This window comes from Hesperophylax consimilis, chromosome 30 (genome assembly GCF_061612785.1).
Source record: "Hesperophylax consimilis isolate HC1 chromosome 30, BYU_Hcon_1.0, whole genome shotgun sequence".
Taxonomy (NCBI): Eukaryota; Metazoa; Arthropoda; class Insecta; order Trichoptera; family Limnephilidae; genus Hesperophylax; species Hesperophylax consimilis.
Window position 1 is genome coordinate 9,196,805 of NC_142865.1, and position 20,066 is coordinate 9,216,870.

Genomic DNA, 20,066 nt, shown 5'->3' on the forward strand with positions numbered 1-20,066 from the left:
AATTGCCTATAAAAAAAGGGTTGATTACAAAAATTCACTCTGCAGGCAGCGTAACAAATTATCATCCAGCCACCAAATACATAAAACAGAGAACTTACCGAATATATCACTCGCATTGAAATTGGCAGCAATTCCTTAATCTCCAAATCACCGTCGGCAGCGGACGGCAATCAGCACAATAAAACTTGCATTCGCACCATGAAATAATGATCTGTCACGACAAGCTCTCAAGAGAGTAGAATTTAGAATAAATTGAATTAACACATTGTAATTCAAAAAGTACTGTCACTTTCTTGTGACAAAAATATTTAAATCTTTTAGTCTTAAATCGACCAAACAGGAATAGTGGTGCCCTCTTTTGTCAAACAATATAATTCAGATGAATCCAGCTGCTGCACAGGCAACTGAATTTCACTGTCACTCACCTGCAGAGCTAAATCTATACAATAACTGACCAGAGATGTCTATCCTGTCCACTATTTTTAATTTTCAAAATTTAAGTTAACTAATTTTAAGTCTACTGCTTCTCCAACATTCAAACACAGCGATTATCTATTTACTTAAAACATGTTGACGTAGCCCTAGCATTTAGGAATCACGTCATCTTTATTTTATATAACACATTTATTTTATGTATCTTTGTTTAGAATTCTAAACATTTAAATATGAATGTAGTTTTTTTTTATAGATTCCCTTCCTTCATGTTTCAAAGTTTTCTTTATTTCTAACCTCAAAATCTATTATAGCGCAGCATGTTCTCATCTGGCGGATTCTCCTGCATCGAATCCCTCAGCGTTGCGCGGCTGGCTGTCTTCTTGAACTGGGTGGCCGGGGAGCGCAGACCCGCGCAAGCTCTGCTTCTCTACCTCCTGGCAGACACCTACTCCACGGGGCAGGCGGCAGGACTGGCGCGGTGGGCGTACGAACTGCATTCTGCCTTCTTGGTGCCTGGCGCTGTGAGTATTACACGTACATAATAATATTGTTGGGTTTGAAACTGATCAATTATCAAATAACTGCCATATGTTCAATTTGGGTGGCGGATATAGTTACCGCTGCCCCGGGACCGTTCATTGGATAATCAACACCTCTGTCGTAGGTCATCCCAAGTAGTTTGCTATGTTTGGTGACTTAGCAGGGGTGCCCATTCATGGGATGAGGTTTGTCCAAGTCTTGGCGGCAGACCTTTTGGTCTCTTCAGCCGAACTTTCTCGACCCATCACCTTGCAGCGATGGATTCATATGTCCACTGACTCCCTGATTCCTACCCACCTTTCATTCCTTTTTCCTCTTCAGAATTATTCCTTAACAGCATCCCCAAAGATGACATAATGTGGAGTTACAAAAAGAGGAGTTCATCTTGATATTTTTTTTGCCTTACACTTTGATTATTATTACTATGGAGTTCGTCTTCAAATTATGCGTTTTTGATAATTAAAAATGGCAGGCTGCAGGGAAGATTGATTCAATTTTTATTATTCTTCAATATAAACACCCACTAAACTGCCAAAGCAGTTTGTCATATTCACAATATAATTACGAGCATGACGAGCAGCCCTCTGATGCTATAAAACGGGTGGCTTCAATTGCAGGAGTGGACATAAAAGGAGAAGATATAGTGGAAGTGAGGAGGATACCTGATAAACGACCGGGAGTCCCCCCAAAAATACATATTAAACTAAACAATAGACAAAAGAGATACCAACTTCTTACAAACAGGAAACTTTTAAGCTCAGCCACCGCGCAGGATCCAGAAAGTCAACGAATCTATATCAGCGAAATTCTCAGTCCTCATTACAAAGACCTTCTATGGAGAACAAAATCAAAAGCGAAAGAAAGGGGATATAATTATGTGTGGTACAAAGATTCAAAAATTATGATTAGAAAAAAAGAAGGAGAAAAAATCATCTACATTAAACACGCTGATGACCTGTTAAAATTGGTTTAGATGCTTCTGGAGAGCTCCAACGTCGGTTAGTTATTGGCCCGATCACCCTTCATAATCAAACGGTAAGGAGAAACTTTACATTTATTGTTTCGAACTACAACAATAATTATCCACTTCGGTAATTCTCTATCTGCAACTAGGGTGAAACTCCCGGTAACTGCCACGGACAGTGGAGCTCCCATAAACATATAAACTATTTTTTTTAATTTTCGTATAATTATTATATCAACATGCCTTTCTCAATGGAATTTTTTGATGAGGAATTACACAACCAAAACCTTTCTTACGCAACTTCAGATACTAATATGTGTAAACGCCTGATTGGAAACTCTGCCAATACAAAAATTATGCACCAAAACATAAGATCTATAAATAAAAACTTTGACAAACTCTTAATTCAACTTCACCACATAGATATTGTTTTCGACATAATCATTCTGACCGAGTGCTGGTTGTCAAACACATATACACCTAAAATCATAAAAAATTACACATCACACAATTCAACTACGTTTGATAATCAGAACGATGGGATTGTTGTTTACACAAAAAATAATCAAAACTTCACAGTAACCGAACTAAAAATTCAGGATGCAAGTTGCACACAAATAGAATACAACAATGATACAGTTATCCTCGCTATATACCGCTCGCCATCGACTCGTAACATCACGCCATTTCTAAACAGTCTTAGTTGCACACTTTCAAATCTTTCCAATACCAAAAATATCATAATAATGGGCGATCTAAATATTAACATACTACCGAGCAACCAACACCACCAAAGCCAAGACTATCAACATGCTAGAATTTCATGGATTAGTGAGTACCGTTAACTCACCAACAAGAACGACAAATGGATCTATATCATGCATTGACCACATTATGGTAAAGTCAAAAAAACCATCTAAAAGTATCGTCTACAAATCAACTATCACGGACCATTATTCAACTATCTTTGCACTACAAACAGCTATCCAAATAAATAAATGTAGCCTGCCTTTAGCATACAATAAAATCAACTTTCAAAATATAATAACCAATTTAAAGAACAAATCATGGCAAGAACTCTTCCAAATTAAACAATCGGAGGACGCATGGATATACTTTATTAACTATTTGAAAAACGAATTACACCACCATACCCTGACGATGACCAAAAATATAAGTAACAAATTGAAACCCTTGAAACCATGGATTAACCACTCCATTATAAATTGCATTCACAAAAGAAACACGCTACACAAAAAAACCAAAGAAAATCCGTATGACCAACTAACATTCAACTATTATAAAAAATATAGAAACATGTGCTGTAACGTCATCAGAAAAGCAAAAGAAATTTACTACTCAGAAAGAATTAAAGAAAGTAACAATAATCCCAAAAAATTATGGGAAATACTTAGAGAAGCCACAAACTCGCAAACTACAAAAGAGAAACAGAGCATAAATAAACTTTCTATTGATGGACATATTGTTGAAACCACAAAAAATCCTAAGCTCGTTGCTGATCATGTAAACAATTTTTTTATTAATATCGGTCCAAATCTTGCTTCTCAAATTGCCCAGAGCGGAATCACCCAATCTACCGATACAGTGGTTCAAACAAATAACATAAATACAAAATTTCTATTCCAAACTGTGTCACAGGAAGAAATTCTCAAAACAATTAATTCTCTAAAAAACACTTCTTCTGCTGGACCAGACGAAATTTCAACCAAAATCCTTAAAACGCTGTCTTCGGAGATTACATTGCCACTAGAATACCTTATAAACCTAAGTATTACACAGGGCTACTTCCCCTCTAACCTAAAACAAAGTATCGTAATTCCCATCTACAAATCTGGAAACAAGTCAGATATCAATAACTATAGACCAATTACTTTACTGAATAGCTTGTCTAAAGTTTTTGAAAACCTTATTAATACACAACTTTTAAAATTTATCGAGAGCCATAAAATACTTTCAAAAAATCAATATGGTTTTCAAAAAAACAAAAGTACCTCAGATGCCATTGCCAGGGTGACAGACTTCATTGTAAAAAGCCTTGATAAAGGAAATAAATGTATTTCAATCTTTTTAGACCTCTCTAAGGCTTTTGATACAATATCACACTTTAAACTAATTAAAAAACTTGAAAAAATCGGCATCACGGACAAAGAGCTAAACTTCTTTAAAAGCTACCTAAATGGACGCAAACAACAGGTTAAAATACATAATACCCTCAGTAACCAGCGCTCAACTGACTATGGAATTCCACAAGGAAGCGTATTGGGACCAACTCTGTTCTTACTCTATATAAACAACTTTTGCAACCATGAAATTGAGGGAAGCATTGTTAGCTTTGCCGACGATACTGTCTTACTGTTTGAAGGCAACAGTTGGTCAGCTGTATTTAAAAAAGCTGAAAAAAATATTAACTTAGTTAAAAAATGGTTAGATATAAACACGCTTACCCTTAACACGAAAAAAACAAAATATATCACTTCAAGCATCAATACTGCAGGCCAACCTAATGATGATTACTCCATAAAAATACATAACTGTACGAATTCCAATGTATGCAATGAGTGCCCATGTATAGAGCGAACTCCACAGATGAAGTACCTCGGCCTCACCATTGACCCATACCTCAAATGGAATATACATACTCAGATCATTGCGAATAAAATTAGGAAAACAATACATTTCTTCAGATCCGTAAGGAACTTCCTTAACTTACAAATTCTAAAAACGATTTATTTTGCATTAACCCAATCTATCATTGAGTATGGTATCATTGCATGGGGAGGGGGTACTTCATCAGCTCTAGATCCTGTTGAAAAGGCGCAGAAAACAATTATGAAAATTATTCTCAAACTTCCTCAAACTGCAAACAGTAACTTAATTTTCAACATAATGAGAGTATTTGATGTTCGACAGATCTATGTAAAAACTATCCTCATGCATCTCTTTAAAAACAAACACGTGCTTTACGAAAAAAAAACTAACTTTAGATTTACGCGTAATTCAAACAAAGACATGTTGCAAGTTCCAGCACTTTCTTCCACCTTTGGTCAACGTAGCTTTGGCTACTTTGCCACAAAGATCTTCAACATGCTCCCGGAAAATATTAAAGAGAGTCAAACACGGAAAGAGTTTAAAAAAAATGTTAAAATTTGGATTTATTCAAATGATCGAGCCTACACTGGTGCCCTCACCCAAACGCCTTGTCATTGACAGTTATTGCAGTATGTACGGTGCTAAAACTTACTATATACGTATTGTGTAAATGCAAACAATAATGAAAAGTAACCAAATGCCTTGTCACAGTGAGTTATTATAGTATGTATTGTGTTTAAACTTATTCTATCTGTATCTTCAATATGTAAACAATAATGTAACCTAAAATAATGGATTGCTGTATGGGAACCCATATTAAACATTTACATATTAGCAAACCATAGACTAAATGGAGAAATAATTAACTAAAAATTCTGCCTCAATACAGGTTCGCCTAGTGAGGCAGGTTATGCACAACCTAAAATATAGTATATTATGCCATTTCTATATAACACTCTTACATTCATATATATTTTTTCTTATATTAGAAACTGCCGTATTATTGTAACATTATTCTTTCAACAATTTCATTGTTTCTAACTGACATATAATTATACAACTTACTAATGATATATTATATATATTCTGTAATTTTTTGATGAAATAAATAAATTTAAAAAAATATATATATAACGAGAAGCCATAATCAAATAGATGCAGAAGAAAAAGATTTTAAGGGACTACAATACAAAGACATACAATACATAGAAAAATAGATATATGACAGTCAACATTCTCATAAGCATACATACACACACTCAAAGGCACACATATAACGAGAAGCCACAATCAAATAGATACAGAAGAAAAAGATTTTAAAGGACTAAAATACAAAGACATACAATACATAGACAGATAGATATAAGACAGTCAACATACTCATAAGCATACATACACACACTCAAAGGCACACATATAACGAAAAGCCACAATCAAGTAGATACAGAAGAATAAGATTTTAAGGGACTATAATACAAAGACATACAATACATAGACAGATAGATATAAGACAGTCAACATACTCATAAGCATACATACACACACTCAAAGGCACACATATAACGAAAAGCCACAATCAAGTAGATACAGAAGAATAAGATTTTAAGGGACTATAATACAAAGACATACAATACATAGACAAATAGATATACATATGACAGTCAACATACTCATAAGCATACCTACACACACTCAAAGGCACACATATAACGAAAAGTCACAATCAAGTAGATACAGAAGAATAAGATTTTAAGGGACTACAATACATAGACAGATAGATTTGAGACAGTCAACATACTCATAAGCATACATACACACACTCAAAGGCACACATATAACGAAAAGCCACAATCAAATAGATACAAAAGAATAACATTTATGGGTCTACAATACAAAGACTTTCAATACATAGACAGATAGATATAAGACATTCAATATACTCAAAGGCACACAGCATACTCTTGTAGGTATATTTATACAATTGAAATAGACTATATTGTCATTTTCGATCACTTTTAGACGTAATAAGAAATAATAATTATTAGAAATAATAAATTTGACAAGGTTATTCTTACTCCAAGAGGAAACTCTCTCGATGTAACCGTCCATTCTCTGCTTCAAAGCCCTCTGCACCGTTGTAGTTTCTGTGCCCTTTGGGAGCTTGCGGTGCCCCCAAATCTGATTCTACTCTTCCCGATCCTTTAATATTGCATTACATTAGGGACAGTTTCTTATCTGGCCACTACATATATCTATGTCATCTGCTTTTTTCATGTTTATGATGATGATTTTCTTTCAGCCTCTTGCCTTGAGCAGTGTGGACGAAAACATGGCTAGAGAAATCGACGATGCTCTCATCAACGGTAAATACAATACATTATCCTTAACCCTTTAAATGCCAGTAGGTAAAAGGGTCGCTGTGCACAGCAGGCCGTGAGTTTTTAATCAAAATAAATCATTTTTACATCTTATTTTTATAAATTAAAAACATTATACCTTGAAAGAATATTTAAATGACTTACCAAATTTATTCAATGTGCGACACGTATTTGCCGCCCTTCACTAGATAAACACATTTTAATTTTTCAGAAAATGTCAGGGTTGTCACAATAGTCCAAGCGATGACCGTAAAAATCCCATCCCATAGGCCACATGAACCAAATTAGTACTGGGCCTTAACCCCAAATAAGATTAGTTAAAAAAATGCATTCATCCAGATTTTGGCCCGGGAGGAGTTGAAAGCGACGACTTCCGGTGTCATTTTTGGGATGAAAATATCCGATGTGCCACATTACCAAAACTAACGGCAAAAGTTGATTGCAAATTTGTTGTGAAAAAATAAATCGTTCGGCCAACTTTTGTGTGAGGAGAAGTACCTAACAAATGACATTGTAGGTATCCTCCAGATGCGGCAAAATATCTCATCGGCCACACGAATGAAATTGATGTCAGAATTTAGATAAAAATTCCCTGTTTACGAATATGTCGTTCGGCCGAGGAGAACCTTGTGGTCTACGCGATTATTCGAGCGAAAAATACCTTTCTTCTAGCGACATTTTTAAATTAATAAAAATATAATATCTAACCACAAAGTAATTGCTTCTTATGAAAAAAGAAAAATATTATCAATAAATTAAAAGGAGCAATTATTTAGATCGATTGTTTCTTAATTGTAAACTGAATTATTTTTATTTTTATTTAAAAAAAAAAAAATTAAAAGGCTTCTAATGTATGGTATTGTTCGAAACACGGTTCAATGCAGAGAGCCACTTTGCACTGCTTGCATTGATGCCTCGATTCTTTCCTCTTCTTTTTTGATAGGCATACTACACATCTGGCCATATCTGCTGCTTTTTTGCAGTTGGAGGTAGTTTTTCCATAAAGTGTCTTTCAGTAAGACGTGATAGTAGATCTGCCTTTCTTTTCCTTTCAGTACATTTCGAGGGTACATCAGGTTTGCTAACAGTTTATCGGGACTTTTTTTGCCTTATATTTGTAAAGTGTGTAATATACAGGGTGTATCGGCACGTACCCGACAAACTTTAACCAGCTATTCCTTAGCATATTTGGAGTAAAAAATCTTATGTGCACTTTGCTGTCCGGTAACGTTTTTTTTTTAATAAAAAAATTATTATTCATATTTTCACCACATGTCACCACTGTTTTATCCTTTGTCAAAGTTTGAAAACCCATCCGGCAATATTTTATTCGAATTCCGTTGAATAATGCACGTGTGTACCTATATTGGTGCACTTTTACAATCACAACGAAATGGCACGGCACCATTCATCTCATTTTTAACTATTATTATTTAGTGTGTGCGAAAGAGCGAAGACGCTTTTCGACATACTTGCTTATAACAGCTGTTGAACACGAAATGCAATGCCAATGACAGTGATGTAGTGTGGAAATTTTTAATTTTTTTGTTTTTAATTGAAAAAAAAATGCTACCGGACAGCAAAGTTCCAATAACATTTTTTACTCCAAATGTGCTAAGGAATAGCTGGTTAAAGTTTGTCGGGTTAGTGCCGATACACCCTGTATAATAAATAAAAAAAATCACATATCTCACCTGTGATAATATATCCCAAAAAGACTCTAGGGGTTAGACAGCGTTTAGTGATTAAAACATGCGTTTTTTAAAGAATCAGTAGGCCGAGTTAGGCAGAGCTGTCTTGCAATACAATCCTAACTTCATTCACATTCATACATCCTCTCTTATTTAACTTGTATTGTGTTTGTTTACAGAACATGACAAAGAGGACGTCCTCAGAAGAATATTCTACAAAGTGAGAGAAAAAGCAAAAGAAGAGTTGGCACAACAACTTACAGAGTTTCAGGTAAAGCATTGTTTTCTTTCCTAAATAACTTCATTACGGAAGATTGAGGTTTTGTTAGAGAAGAAATGTGTGCATTATGTTTTTTTTTTTTTTTTTCAGATCAAAAGACAACTTGGCCTGGGGACATTCTATGGACCGACTGATGCTGTACTAGAACAGTGCGATTTGGACAAAACACAGGTGAATTATAATTTTTAATAAAGAATTACTACAGTAGAACCTCGTTTACTCAAAATCCACGGGAGATCTAAAATCAAATTTCAAATTAACGAATTTCCACATACATAAATCAAAATTTTCATAATAATTCAAATCGGGTTGTATCTTTGGAGTAATTCGTGATAATAAAACGTATTTCCGCGTAAATTGAATTTTCTCAGTCTATTACGCTCAGGCTGGCCCACCAAACTCGGATATTCAGAGTAAATTCTAAAAAATTCTACATTTCATTGTAAATCGATTTAGATCTTTTGAGGATTGTGAATTATCGCAAATTTAAATGGATTGTTGGCTGGATGATTCTGTGGTTCTACAATCCACAGAACCCAAGGTTGCGTGGTTACTCTCGGTGTGTAAATTCAAAATTCAAATATTTTAAATTTAGTTTTATTTTAACAAACTCACGTTACAATAAATTTATGAACAAAAGTAGATCGCGTACGTTAGAGGGGATTAAGGGGTAAACCAGCGGCTGAGACCACTGGAGAGAGAATGAAATATTTGCCGCGCGAGGTATCGCGCGCGAATTTACAATGATTCCAGTCTCACATAAATGTAGGGAAAAGTAAACGTTGTTATTATTTTCGGGAGATGTAAACTCCCTATAATTTACCCTACAGAACCATGTACAACCACGTAAAAATACATTTAATGGCGTTTTACCACCATGGCTGCCTGTCAGATTCAGACAAAATTGTATAATTTATTTTGGCAAAAATTTTTAATTATCTGGGTTTAAATTAACGGCGTTCTACTGAACCGATTTCCATTTCTGGATATCGTTGCCGTGCTACAGAAATTGAATGCCGAAAAACCGGACCAGCTTATAATTATTATGTCCTATTTCTTAATCTACATATTTATTTAAGATTCTACCTCAAAAGAAGGTTTTCTCGCTCATTTTAACCGTGCTCATGAATCACCAATGAGGTTTGGTTACTTTTTTAAAAATGATTCGATCATCGGCTCCCGTGTCCCGCGACGGGTACCGGTGTGGCAAGCGACCATAGATGTACGAATTTTGTAAACGGAGCATCTCGAATCTCGCTCTAGCGACAGACAAATAGAGACAAATTATTTACCTACTATCTACCTTTGTCAAATGAAAGTACCCGATTCTCGAGTACGACTTGTACTTACGGCAAGCGGCGCACACATCGATCTCTATTCTATGGCATATTTTCCATGTGTAAAAAAACCTGGGGGCCTACTCTGTATCTTTTGGGTTAACAAACCAGTAAGTTCGTAGTTTAACCTTTCCTTGCCGGTGCTGTCAACTGAGTAAACATCGTCTCTAATTAACAAAGTATATCTGTAAATATACTAAACACAGAGTTTAAATTTTAGGTATTCCTCCGCAATACATTTATGCATTACATTAAGTAATTACAATATATAAATATTTACCGAATGTATAGCACCAGAGGATGAGGAATTTTTGAACACCGTAAGGGAAGGATTAATACAGGTTTGTGTCGTGGCTAAACCGGCATCAGGAAAGTTTCGAAAGATACAGAGTAGGCCCTCGGATCAAAGACCTGATCATTTCACCAGTGGGTCATGTGAAATTATCGTTCAACCCGACTCTAACCCGAAGTAATCAAAATTGTTGGTTTGAGTATTCTATATCTATATTAATTACAGGAAACTGCGGTGGTGATGAATTGGTTGGTGCCCCGGCTAGCCATATGGGCCGATTCTTCATCGGGAGACCACTGGTCTGCCACCTATGGGAGTCCGGCGCAAGCTCTGCTGGCCGCTGCCATTCCGCCCCTGCTACAGCATACCTTTTCTCTCAAGTAAGTACCCACTCTCCTGCTGTCTCCCTCCACTTTCTAATTTATAATTGTCTTCCAACACTCACATACAGATAAACATCCTTATCCAGAAATGTTTTTTTTTGTTTTTGGTTTTTAGTCTGTTAGATAGATTTTCCTATCTTAACAAACGGATCACAACCTTTTGGGCACAGAATTTAGGTGGGAATGCTGTCCTTTTTCTACCAGTATTTCATTGGAAGATGCTCTGATGAACTAACATCGGCTGCCAACATTTGTTCACGGTTGACATTTGTCATATAAGAACTTGTTGTTTCTAGGACTCGTACTCGAGTTCAACAGCTTGGCTTTGGAACAATTGCCAGCCTGTCTTTCCCTTGTGTTTCCTACCTTCTACAACATGGATCTCTTCAAGATCCAAATACCTCCTCACAAAGACCCTCCATGCATCATCCCCAAAGATATAGACATAGGCCCTGAAGGAAATTATTTTCCTCAAGACTTCCTGTGTGGAGTTATTGTAAAAACAACAAAAAAACGGCATCTGGGACTTGTTGGGCATTTTGGTCAGGCCAGCAGTGACTCTGCTCCTTGATATTGTATTAAGTATTGTACAAAAACTTACATAATTTATTGTTTTAGACCGCAGATGATCAGCAGTGTGATCAGTCCCGGACTGCCGGGTTCTCCTCCCCGACCGGCTTTCCTCCAAAGAGACAAACTCTTCAAGCAGAGGATGAAACACATCAACAAATCTACCAATCATCCGGTAAGACTTAAATTCCTACTTAAAACACTTCTACCACAATAATTATTGACCGGTCGGTGGCGGAGTTGGCATCGCGTTTGGGTCCCACCCAGGCGTAGTGTGTTCAATTCCTCGGCTGACTAAGTTCTCCATCACAACACAAGCAATATTTTCCGCTTTCTGTGGTGGTAGCAGGAGATTTTCAAATATTGTCAGGTTATTCGTAACCCGGGAATGTTTGACTATCTTTTTAAAAAAAAAAAATTCTTCTAAAAAAATTTAATTTATTGACGATAATTATCCTGAGATATTTCATATTAGCAAAATGTTTTTATTAAAGAACTAGCGCAAACCCGTAAAAATCACGGGATATTATGGTAGAATTATTGCAGGATTTGTAAAACTGGAAGTGTTAATAAAATATTAATTAACCTCGGGATCATTGACTTTCAATATCAAATATTTTCAATTTTCTCACTGATTAATTTTCTTGTTGAATTTTATTTTACCAATTAACTCCTTTAGTAAACTTGAAAATCATCTGTAAAAAAAATACACATTTCAATAATAAAGCATTATTAATTGAACCAAACAAAAATCTGAGCATAGGAACATAATATTGTAATTTATCGCTTGTGTGAATTCACGCAATCATCAGTTCCAATTTGAAAATGTCAAAAGCAAATTTTAGTTGATTACGCAGGAATATTTCACATCACGCACAACATCACAGACAACCGAAATTAGTATATTTGAGTAAATTTAACATACATTATCAGTTAGATTTGGGTTGGACACGATTTCTGATTGTTTGAGGTAATCAAATATTGGGATGAGTTGTTGATATTTACAAATGGGGTGAGGTGTCCAGGGTTGAGGTATATGCAGTAATTTAAACAAGACTTGTGTGGCACTCTATCCTCTCTGTGTACTTAACCCTTTCGGACCGTGTGTATATTTGAAAATACATACAGTAAAACCCCTATTTTACGTTTTTTAAGGGACTGAAAAAAAAAACCTAAACGGAGGGAAAATGTAAATGGGGGGTATTGAATTTATTTTTTATTACAAAAATTGTGTATACTGTATACACGGTGTCTATTACCTACTATACACGGTGTCCGGAAACTCGTAGTACAAGCGGGAAACTGGAGAATCTACACCACATGGGGAACCCAAAAAAACATAAAGTTTTTTGATTTGAGCATTTTCAAAAAAAAAAAAAAAAAGCCAAAAAAAAATATTTTTCGGCTATTTTAGGGTTAAAGTTTTTTCTGGTGTTTAGGGTTGAATAACAGAGGTTTTAACCCTGCAGAGCAGAAATATTTTATGATTACACCGGGTTAAATGAAGGGTGATTTCAAAATAATGCTTCAAATCCGAGTTTCTTCATTTGTTTTACTTTCAAATAGTTTTAATTAGTTGGGTACTTTGATCTTCAGTAATAATTTATAAGAATTTGATTAAAAAAAAAAAAATAAATAAAAAAATCAACTTCAAACTCGATTTACTCGATAACGAAAGATCAAATAAAAAAAATATATACTACAAAATCGACTCCAAATGTGATGTAGATTCACCAGTTTCCCGCTTGTACTACGAGTTTCCGGACACCCTGTATATTAGGGATACTGAAGAAAAAAACTTTTTATTTTTAAAAAATCATGTATATCATTTTTTTTTTATTTTTTAATAAAAAATAAAATTTAAAATGTGTTTTCTTCAATACCCCCCATGATATACATGATTTTTTAAAAATAAAAAGTTTTTTTCTCAGTATCCCAGATTTTTTTAAATCAAGTAGATTAGTTGGTAGCATTTTTTTTTCTGTTCTAATTCTTTTTCGTTCCTGTATAGACATTTGAAAGTTTCTTCTCGAACACCGCCAATGCTTGAAAAATAGGTTTTAAGACCCTCGATGTACTTCATCGCTTCTTCTTTTGTTGGGATCAAATTCTCTTCTTCATCGGATGGCTCTTCTTCACTGGACGAGTTTTCAAGAATGTTCCTTTTCTCTCGCACTGACAACGTTTTTCTTTGTTAAGACATAATAATAATATACGTAATACACTTTAGATTGTAATAAACTTAACGAAAACAAAACAAGAAACGTAAAAACTATGTGATGATCGCGAATAATGTCAGAAAGAAGCGTCACAAATCGAGTTGAAAACCGAATGACAGATGCGTAAATAAACCGAACAAATGATGCTACAGTATTTTACACATGGCTAAAACTCAAAAATGTCGGCCAATCACCGCGTTATGCACCGTACCCCGACCAATCACGGCACGGCCGGTTAAAATTGAAATATGTCGGCCAATCACCGCGTTGCGCGCCGTAAGCCGACCAATTACGGCACGGCCGTGTCAAGCCCGCGAAACTAACATTTTTTTAATATTTTCGACGTAAATTGCGGGAAAAAAACGTAAAAAGCGAGTATCAAATGTACTAAAATAATTATGCGTAATTGGCGAGAAAACGTTAAATCTGGGGACGTAAAATTCGGGTTTCACTGTAGATAGAAGAATTTTTTCTTCCCTATCTAGAGTGAATAAAAATTGTCGGTTATCCTTGTTCAGTTGCTGGTACAACTGGCTCAACGCCCTATTTTTTTAAATTTGGTTGTTTAGGAGGTAACCATTTTTATATTTTGAAATGTGATTTTCAAAATACAAAATATAAAATTTGTTCAAACTCAACAAAAAAAAATTCCCTGAATCTTTTAAAATGTGAGTTTTTAAGGTATTTGTATTGGTGTACGATTTTTCATTCTATGTTAAACACGCCTTCACCAAGTGTTCCTTCAAATGAAATACCTTCAAAATTATTTCGAATAACTCTACCAATTGTTAACAAGCATCAAATATGTTTTACCACTGCCAGTTTTAATTCAGGTCGGAAAGGGTTAACCCCTCCAGCGTTTGTGGGTCATATATGACCAGCCGTCCATATTTTAAGTATTTTTTTTTGTCACTCAGAAAAACTTAATTTTTCGACGTTAGAAAGAGAAATAATTATTATTTCCAGTTTGTCTCAAATATTTAGGTATACTGGAATTCATTAATAAAATCCAAAAATAGCCAAAATGAATAATTCATATTTCACGCCGCTATCGTAACAATCGGTTTAACTTTGAAGATTTTTTTTTATTATGTGAACGAGATAAAAGTGAAGGTACAGTTTTCTTACAAATTCCCTAAACAAAACGAATTTGTTTTACAAATATCGAGTTCTCTCATTTTTTCTATGATTGGAGTAAAAATGTGGTTAGCGTTTTTGACAACATTTTTCGCGTTTGATATTAAAATTTTATTATTTAGAAATAGTAATGTTTATTTTAAATGCATACACCGGAAAGATAATTTTATCTATGTTGTGTTCGTACAAACAGGTCTCCAACCCGTCTTGGAAGGATTTTATAAATAATTGGTTCTTTTAGATTGATCAGGGATTTATTATTACTCCGGGGATTATAATGGTGACTCAATAGTCGACCTAACTAGAAGCTGGCTAATTGGAATCTGAAACAGTAAGTTTCTCTGGGATCCTTCCCACTGGCCCTGGCGACTACTGGCCACTGGCTCCATCTTGCGGACTTCCACGCAAGCTCTATGCACTGCCATCTGTGCGTGCATCTATGAAGCTCTTACTTCCCAACAATCTAGTTTCTAAAACAGTATTTGTTTTTACTGAAAATTAAAAAATAAGATGTATATAGCGCATTTGAAATACGCAGAAAAGATTAAAAACTGTACAAATGTGTTGAAATTACTGAAGGGATAAATACATCAGGAATATTTGAGAACATAGGTGCTAATTTATTAATTTTATTTTTGGCAGCTTGTGATAAGGGGACACCACCTCAGTCCCATCATGGTGACTTCAGTTTGTCACTGCCACCAGTGCCACTTGCTCATCTGGGGCATCGCTCCACAGGCGTACAACTGTTCCGGTAAGTCTATAACACACCAGTACCTCACATTACAAACCCGCTTTAACCAGATTGTACAATGATTCCATGACAAAGCAGAAGTTAGATTTGTGGTGTGAGGTTTGTCCGTGTCTTGGCGGTGGATGCGTTTGCCCTTGGGTCGTAAGAGGTCGGTTGAAGGTGACTCTTCGACCATTCCAGCCGATGTCTTTCGACCCATCGTCATGCGCCGTGATCGAAGGGATGGATTCATATGTCCGTTACTTCTGGACACACTAACCTTCATATATTTTTCCTTCCCAGGACTTCCTCTCCTTCCTTCCCATTACCACTCCATTATTTTTTAATATTTTTTGTCAGCCAACTCTTATTTAAATAATGGCAAAATATTAATTTATTGATAGGCAGTTACAAAAAAAATTGTTAAAAATTCATTCGTTATGATTTATTCTTCAAATAAAAAATAGTTTACAGAAAACATTATGGACTACTTATATTTTTGCATAGTGTTTTCTGGAACAGGTCTCTCAAAACCACACTGTTTTGCGGCTTCCCCTGAAATCTTTCTGTTACTGCACACAGTACAGACTTTAGAACCTTTGTCCAGTTTGGCAATGAAGTGTTGCTTGTTTTCTAATCGCTCCTCTGCATCTAGCGTACTTGGGCGTCCCCTTTTTCTGGATTCCCGACCAACCCTTTTATATCCTACTAATTGAGTAATATGTGCAAAGGTTATTTTATAGTAAAATAAAAACGGAAAACAGTCAAAATCTTAGGAAAACGTGAATTTAAATGTTTTTTTATCGAATAATCCCAAGAAACAACGTCACATGTCAAGTATTGCGCATGAAAATACACCGCGTGCGCACGTCTTATCTTGTCGGCTGCCAGCCGACAACTGAGTTGTAGCGTACAAATAGTGATGTCGGCTGGCACCCGACAAATGAGTGGTAAGAGTTAAAAGACTCTCCACTTACATATTGTCATTATTGGAAATTATTTTCCTCAGAGCCTGTGCGGAGTTAATGTTAAAAAAATTAATAAACAATCCTGTTCTATAGGATAATGCCCGAGTTGGTTTCTTTTGAACTGATTCGATCCATAATTTGCATAATGTTATATTGTTATGTTTTTTCGCCAGATTGCAAATTGCGTGTGCACCGCAGCTGTGCACGCCAGGTGGAGGAACCATGCTGTGGCCCCACCGCGGCCCCCACAAGAATATCCCGCCTCATGGAGAAGCTGACCACGGCGCCAGTGCAGCCTCAGCCAATCGGTGAGTAGAGAATGGGAGGGGAAGTTTGGTTTGTTTCAAACTCCATTGCATTTGACTTCTTTGTTCTCGGCCCATTTAAGATTTAATCAAATTTACATCAGCTCAAGCATACTTAGGTTAGGGTGTTTCAAACACATTTGATGAACACATATCACATCGACGATCAGCACCGTTTTGAATATTTTTTTTTTTTTTATTCTTTCTTCAGCTATTAGCCCACAAGCACAACATGAACTTGATGCTTGACACTGAATTTAAACAAAAATGTTTTCTTTTTATCACATTGCGATTGGCGGACAAACTTAACAACGTGAATGTTACGTTCGACAGCTGCGTTTTGAAATTTGAATGGTCCGTCGAATGTTTATTCGCAGCCTTTTTAAGTTTAGATCAAATTTTGATCAGCAGACGGTGTCATTTTGAATTTAGTTTGATATTTGATCCCCATCAAGCACTGATTCTCAGTCTGTTCCAGTTTTTGACCGGCCGTAATCATTATGCTTGACGGTTGATCACAATTTTATCAAAATCTCCGGCCTTATGTCAAATGGATCGATGAAACTTAACCCCTCAGGCTTATTGTTCGCATTTGGGAACAGCTCGTACAGACCTCATAGAAATCGTTGTGTCTCCCGTACTACCATGGTGAGTAATACAGGGTTTTCCAATAAGAGGTGTTATTTTGATATTCAATCGTAAAAGATCAATGGTTTCGTTGCTTGTGTGGCACGTAGAGCCGTCTTGTTGAAAGTGAACATTGTCCAGATCAATACCATCCAATTCCGGCCATAAAAAATCATTAATCATCTCTCTATAGCGCAATCCACTCACTGTAACTGTTGCTCCAGCCTCATTTTCGAAAAAGTAAGGTCCAATGACTCCACCGGACCATAAACCGCACCAAACAGTCACACGTTGAAGATAAACAGGCTTTTCAACAGTAACTCTTGGGTTTTCTGAGCCCCAGATGCGAAAATTTTGCTTGTTGACGAAGCCACCGAGGTGGAAATGGGCCTCATCACTCGAGATGATTTGCATTTGATTCACTCAAGTGAATTTTAATAATTTCAATGCGTTGTTGAAGCGTGTATCGTTCCATTTTTATTAATGGCGTAGTTTCTACTTGTCAAATGTCAAAAAATGACAGCTTCAAAAGTAACATCTACCGAAATAGCGGGCTATTCAAAATAACACCTCTTATTGGAAAACCCTGTATGATGTAACACCATTAGAAAGAGAAAATACCACACTCTATATTAAAATCTAGAAGTTAGAGAAGAATTAAAATGTACACATAACTACAGTTTCAGACCACAATTTGAGAAAAATTTGCTAAGCTTTGTGAATATTCTTCTCTAAATAATATAAAATACAGTCGCTGTTCGTGTCTGTCTGTTTGTGCGCTTAGTTCATCTAAACTACACAACGGATTATTTAGAGAATTTCTTCCGGAAGATTTATGTGTATTATGAATATAATATGATTTATTATATTATATTTATAGAAAGTAGATAAAAGTCGATGTTTGTTATCAAGTTGTAAAAAATATATATTCCAGCGCTTACATTACAAACGTTTGCTAAACCTTCTGATTCATTTCTATAAATATAATATGATTCATGCATATTATATTTATAGAAAGTAGATAAAAGTCGATGTTCGAGGAACGAACAAGGGTTGGGATAGCCATATTTTAAAGGGCTATTCCACACAGATAAAGCATGGATAAAGCCTATGGCTTATGACAGGCGAATGCGATAACACAATTTGTAAGGTTAATTCACAGTCAGCTTTCCGGGTGGCAAACGAAATCTGCATCTCGAGAATCATCTGTCAGCACTGGAACGGTGATCGTTGTACGGTAGCACTCGTTATGTTGAATTGGATTGCGATAGTGGCGATAAAAAACATTTTTACGGGATTATTCCGATAAATAACCGGCGATAGTACACACATTGGTTTTGACAAGACGAACGTTTCGATGCGATTGTAGGGCTCACGGCACTCCGTGATTATAGTTGACGTGTGTGAATTCAAACTGTACAGTTCAAAATTCGCCTTCCAATAACAGTTTTTAGTTTTTGGATACATTCAGAAATATTCCATTTATTTGGATCTGATTGCAATGCCGAAATACTCTGACCTTCTGACAGAATATACAAGAGGCCTTAGAGATTTCAGAGATCCTTAAAAAATCCAACAGAATTGTTATACATATATTGTTTTCATTCAAAAACTGTTATCTTTTAACACTATATCTTATTAATTTAGAGAAGCGTTTTTTTTTGCATGTTAGATATAAAAAACACTTTCTTTCTGATAAAATGTTGATAGCATTTACAACCTACAAAGTTACAGATATATCGCCAATATGTACATACATATCTTTAAATTTTTTGCACCGATAAATACATTTGTTTATCAGTGATAAATTTTCATTCAGTTTGTTATCTTTATTTGGATGTTCAAGATGATGTTATTTTAATTCACGTCAATAATTTGTGCAATTTTGTTTTTAAATAATAAAGCATAGTTTTAAAAGTGCAGTGAAAAGTTAATACCGTCATGTTTAAAAGGGAATTAATGCTTTTCTTCGGTATGTAATTTTAATGTTGAAATATCAGTCTTATTTATAGGTTGTCTGTATTTTACTAATGCTGTCATCATCGATGAGTCTACAGTAACGTTCTGCATGATTTTGTGGTTAGCACGCCTGACCTTGGGGCCGTAATCTGCCGATTTGGTTGTGAGGGAAATTGTAATTTTATTAATTTTTCCAAAAATTAACCACTCGGGATTTTTTTTTAAATATTCGTCATATTAGATCAGTGTTTCTGACACTTATTTTTGCCATGCCAGGATTTTTTTTTTTTTATCAAATTTGGATCAAGCCATCAAGCCATAAAGTCACACTTTCAAAATCTAATATTTATGGTCTTTTGTGCTTTCATTATAGTCCCCATTAGACGCTGATTCTCGGATGTTTCAGCTTTTGATCAAATTGTGATCTACTGACAGGCATAACAGTTACGATTTGACCTAAAGCTGAAACCGACCGAGAATTGGCAGTTGGACTGTTGGGAAACTCATCGATATATCTGATAGATAGATAATTGGACGAAGATTGAAACATCCAGTCCTAAGAATCTCTGGTTTTATGATATGGCACAAATCAACTTTGATATATATATATGTGTAACTAGGTGTTATAGGCCCGGTAT

At 35.5% G+C, this 20,066-nt stretch overlaps 1 protein-coding gene across 2 annotated transcripts in view; it reads left to right on the top strand.

Annotated features, from left to right (window-relative positions):
* The window catches only part of LOC149409601 (rho guanine nucleotide exchange factor 12-like), a 268,488-nt gene that overhangs the window by 30,175 nt on the left and 218,247 nt on the right, over positions 1 to 20,066 (top strand). For both annotated transcript variants that reach the window (XM_089649570.1, XM_089649571.1), the window contains exons 12-19: positions 747 to 956; positions 6,849 to 6,912; positions 8,798 to 8,889; positions 8,989 to 9,069; positions 10,753 to 10,907; positions 11,529 to 11,655; positions 15,479 to 15,590; positions 16,711 to 16,845. In XM_089649570.1, the coding sequence (XP_089505696.1) occupies positions 747 to 956; positions 6,849 to 6,912; positions 8,798 to 8,889; positions 8,989 to 9,069; positions 10,753 to 10,907; positions 11,529 to 11,655; positions 15,479 to 15,590; positions 16,711 to 16,845 (976 nt within the window). The remainder of the gene's footprint in view (positions 1 to 746; positions 957 to 6,848; positions 6,913 to 8,797; positions 8,890 to 8,988; positions 9,070 to 10,752; positions 10,908 to 11,528; positions 11,656 to 15,478; positions 15,591 to 16,710; positions 16,846 to 20,066) is intronic.